We start from the raw sequence: 2,991 nt of genomic DNA on the forward strand, positions 1-2,991 counted from the left end.
ACATGAAATTCAAGATGGACTTCATTTAGAAATAAATTATATTGATATTTAATGTTATTATTTGGTTGTCTAAATTATGTTTGATATAATTTTAATAATATTTGGTTGATATGATTAAAAGCAAGAGTAATAGAAAATTGAGCTTATTCATTATAAATAACATAGATTGATTTTAATTGACTAATTACGCAGCAACCATTACCCAGTAATACCCATTGATAAAAACCCATAAACTTGCTTAATCAAGAAGCAGTCGAAAAACTTAAAAGCCCAATGGGCCTTATATTTTAATGCTCATTCATTCTAAGCAGATGCACTGATGCAATATCAGAGATTCACCTCTTTCAAAGAAAACACAAATCAATTGGACATCTATGGCAGATCGACAAGGGATCGACAATCCAATTTCTCAGACTCGTAAGAGTATTCGGTTTAATATGCTCCATTCATTAACTTTCTTATTGTGAAGCTTTCCGTTGTCATGTTTTTCTTCTTATTAACATTAAATTCGCTTCAGTTTTATCCTTTTTTCCGATTCATATATGCAGTATGCTATGCGTTTATGTACCTTCCCAGCTTCATAATTTTTGTAATTTTTGTGGCTTCCGTGTATAAAGTGTATCTGATGTCAAAGATTCGACTTTTTCATGATAAGCGCTTTCAATTTTTGTGGCTTCTGTGTATAATAAAGTGTATCTGATGTCAAAGATTCGACCTTTTCATGATAAGCGTGGGTTGATTTTGCATAACTTGAGATAGTCGTCTTTGAAAATTTGATGAGAGCTTATGGTTCTGAGCTAATTATTGCTATATATTTGAGTTGGTTGAAATTTGGATTAGTATCAATGATCTAAGTGTTCAATGTTAAAGTTTAAATAACTTGTAGTATGGCTTAAACATTTTTGTAGGTTTGCAACAAATTATACTGTGTAATAGGAGTAGTATTATCTTGTAGCTATAATTTGGCCTCATAGATCATATCTACTTACACGACGACTACCAAGCTCAACCTCGTCTCATTTATATGCTCACGGGCTGGGATAGACCGATAGTTCAACTTGTTTCCAACTAATCAATAAGCTTAGTGAACTTATTTTGAAGAGGATAAAGTAGGAGAGAGGAGTGAGTTGATTGTTGCCAAAAAAGGAAACGTCTCACTTAGATTGGGTCTACCAAAAAGGAATACGTCTCAACCGTCTGAATACATAGTACTCCCTCCGTCCCAAGGGAGATGACCCCTTCCTCAGGCGGCACGGAGTTTTATGCACCTTTATTTTTTGTGTAAAGTAAGAGAGAGAGAGAGAGAATAAAGTTGAGATAAATGTGTTTCCATTTTTAATAATGGGTCATCTTGGTTAGGACAAACCAAAAAGGAAAGTGGGTCATCTTTAGTGGGATAGAGGGAGTACTTATCAACACTTTATAATACTAGCAATTTGCCCGAATTAGTAGTGGATTGAGCTAAGACTGGACTTGGGATTCATTTTGATATACAAAGAGTTGATTTGTTGTCACTGGTAAACATGTATGAAATGATCTCTTGAAAGGGACCTAGATATTAGTATTCAATTAGTGTTCCTATCTTTGCATTAGACAATGGCGCAAAAGGATCAAATGTGACCGGGGAGACTAAGAATGAGAGTGGGTCAAGGGTCCATAAGGAAGAGACACATGGAAAGAGCGATGACATCGATCAGAACACTCCAGTTGATGAAGTCAAAGGTCCAAGTGTTGTTCAACGCGTGAAGGAAGAGGTTGAAGCTGTGGTCGGAGCAGTAGTTCACCCCAATAAATAGTACTGATGCTTCTTGATTATAGGAATGGTGATAGTTATTTCATCTCCTCGATGAGTAACATCGTTTTGTATCCTTGATGCTCTATGCTTGAATCTCTTGGATTTGGTTGACTAATCTGCATTTGGAGTTTTGGCCTTGTTGATGAATTTCTTGATGAATTGTATGAGTTATTTAATGGATAGTTCTTGGCAGGCCATGTTTTTCAACATTAAGGTGTCAATGGTGGAGAGTAATTCACATTGCATCAATATAAATAATAAATTTGTTTGTTCTTTTTGTTTGCTGTCAAATAATTTTATAATTTGTGTGGGTGCTTGTCATATACTCATATGTATGTTATTGCGAAGTACTACTCCACTACTATCTGTCACGGACAGATGGAATTTATTCATAGCGCCATATAAAATACTCATTTTAGGTAGATTAAATTTGATTTATTTTAATATTTATCCCAAAAGGTGCAAGTTTGAATGATAAAGAAATATGATAAATATAACTAGTTTTGCCATTGACAACATATCCAGCTTTAGTAAAATCGCAAAAAGTGTATTCAATATTTCCCAAATTCATATGTATGTTCGGTGTTTATAAAAATAGATTTTTTTTATTTTTATTTTGCTTTATCTCATAAAAAATACTTACGTCTTTTCTTTTTAGCAACTTTTTCTTTCGAATAAGGTAGATTTCTTACTCTACTATTAATACTTTAATCACATTTCTTTCTATGTATCTCTTATTTACTCCAATTACTTTTTATTTCTATATTTTTATAGAATAAAATCAATGAATGAATGGAGTAGTAGTATGTTTATTTTTTATAAACAATGGTTATATAACTGGAGCGTGAGGGTTTGATCACTTTCACGCATAGCTTCAAGAAAAAGTATTCACCCGTTTATAATTACTTGTATTATTTTTTGTGTTGTCCTAATTAATGTGAGTCATTTCTTTTTTATCAAACTATAACACAATTATTTTCTCTTTTTTAGCAAACTATATAACACAATTAATTTCTTATATTTAATTATATCAAAACTATAACACAATCATTTTCTCTTTTTTAGCAAACTATACAACACAATTATTTTCTTATATTTAATTATCTTATTTACATTATTCTCTCAAAATTCGTGCTTAAGAGACTGTAGGCGGAGGGAGAGTTTTTCTTTTCTAATTAATTCAGTATATTGTATAT

General features: G+C 32.1%; 1 protein-coding gene across 1 annotated transcript; it reads left to right on the plus strand.

Annotated features, from left to right (window-relative positions):
* Positions 1-281: 281 nt before the first annotated feature.
* On the plus strand, positions 282-1,936 carry LOC125187564. Its single transcript, XM_048084179.1, has 2 exons — positions 282-417; positions 1,594-1,936. Exons 1-2 carry the CDS (start codon positions 375-377, stop codon positions 1,794-1,796), a joined length of 246 nt encoding a protein of 81 aa, XP_047940136.1. The 5' UTR covers positions 282-374; the 3' UTR covers positions 1,797-1,936.
* Positions 1,937-2,991: the final 1,055 nt, after the last annotated feature.

This window comes from Salvia hispanica, chromosome 5 (genome assembly GCF_023119035.1).
Source record: "Salvia hispanica cultivar TCC Black 2014 chromosome 5, UniMelb_Shisp_WGS_1.0, whole genome shotgun sequence".
Taxonomy (NCBI): Eukaryota; Viridiplantae; Streptophyta; class Magnoliopsida; order Lamiales; family Lamiaceae; genus Salvia; species Salvia hispanica.

Excerpts from the sequence above, each read along its gene's own strand:
- LOC125187564 (XM_048084179.1), top strand. The coding sequence starts at position 375 with ATGGCAGATCGACAAGGGATCGACAATCCAATTTCTCAGACTC. Across the intron at positions 418-1,593 it reads CAATCCAATTTCTCAGACTC|ACAATGGCGCAAAAGGATCA; the intron begins GTAAGAGTATTC and ends TCTTTGCATTAG.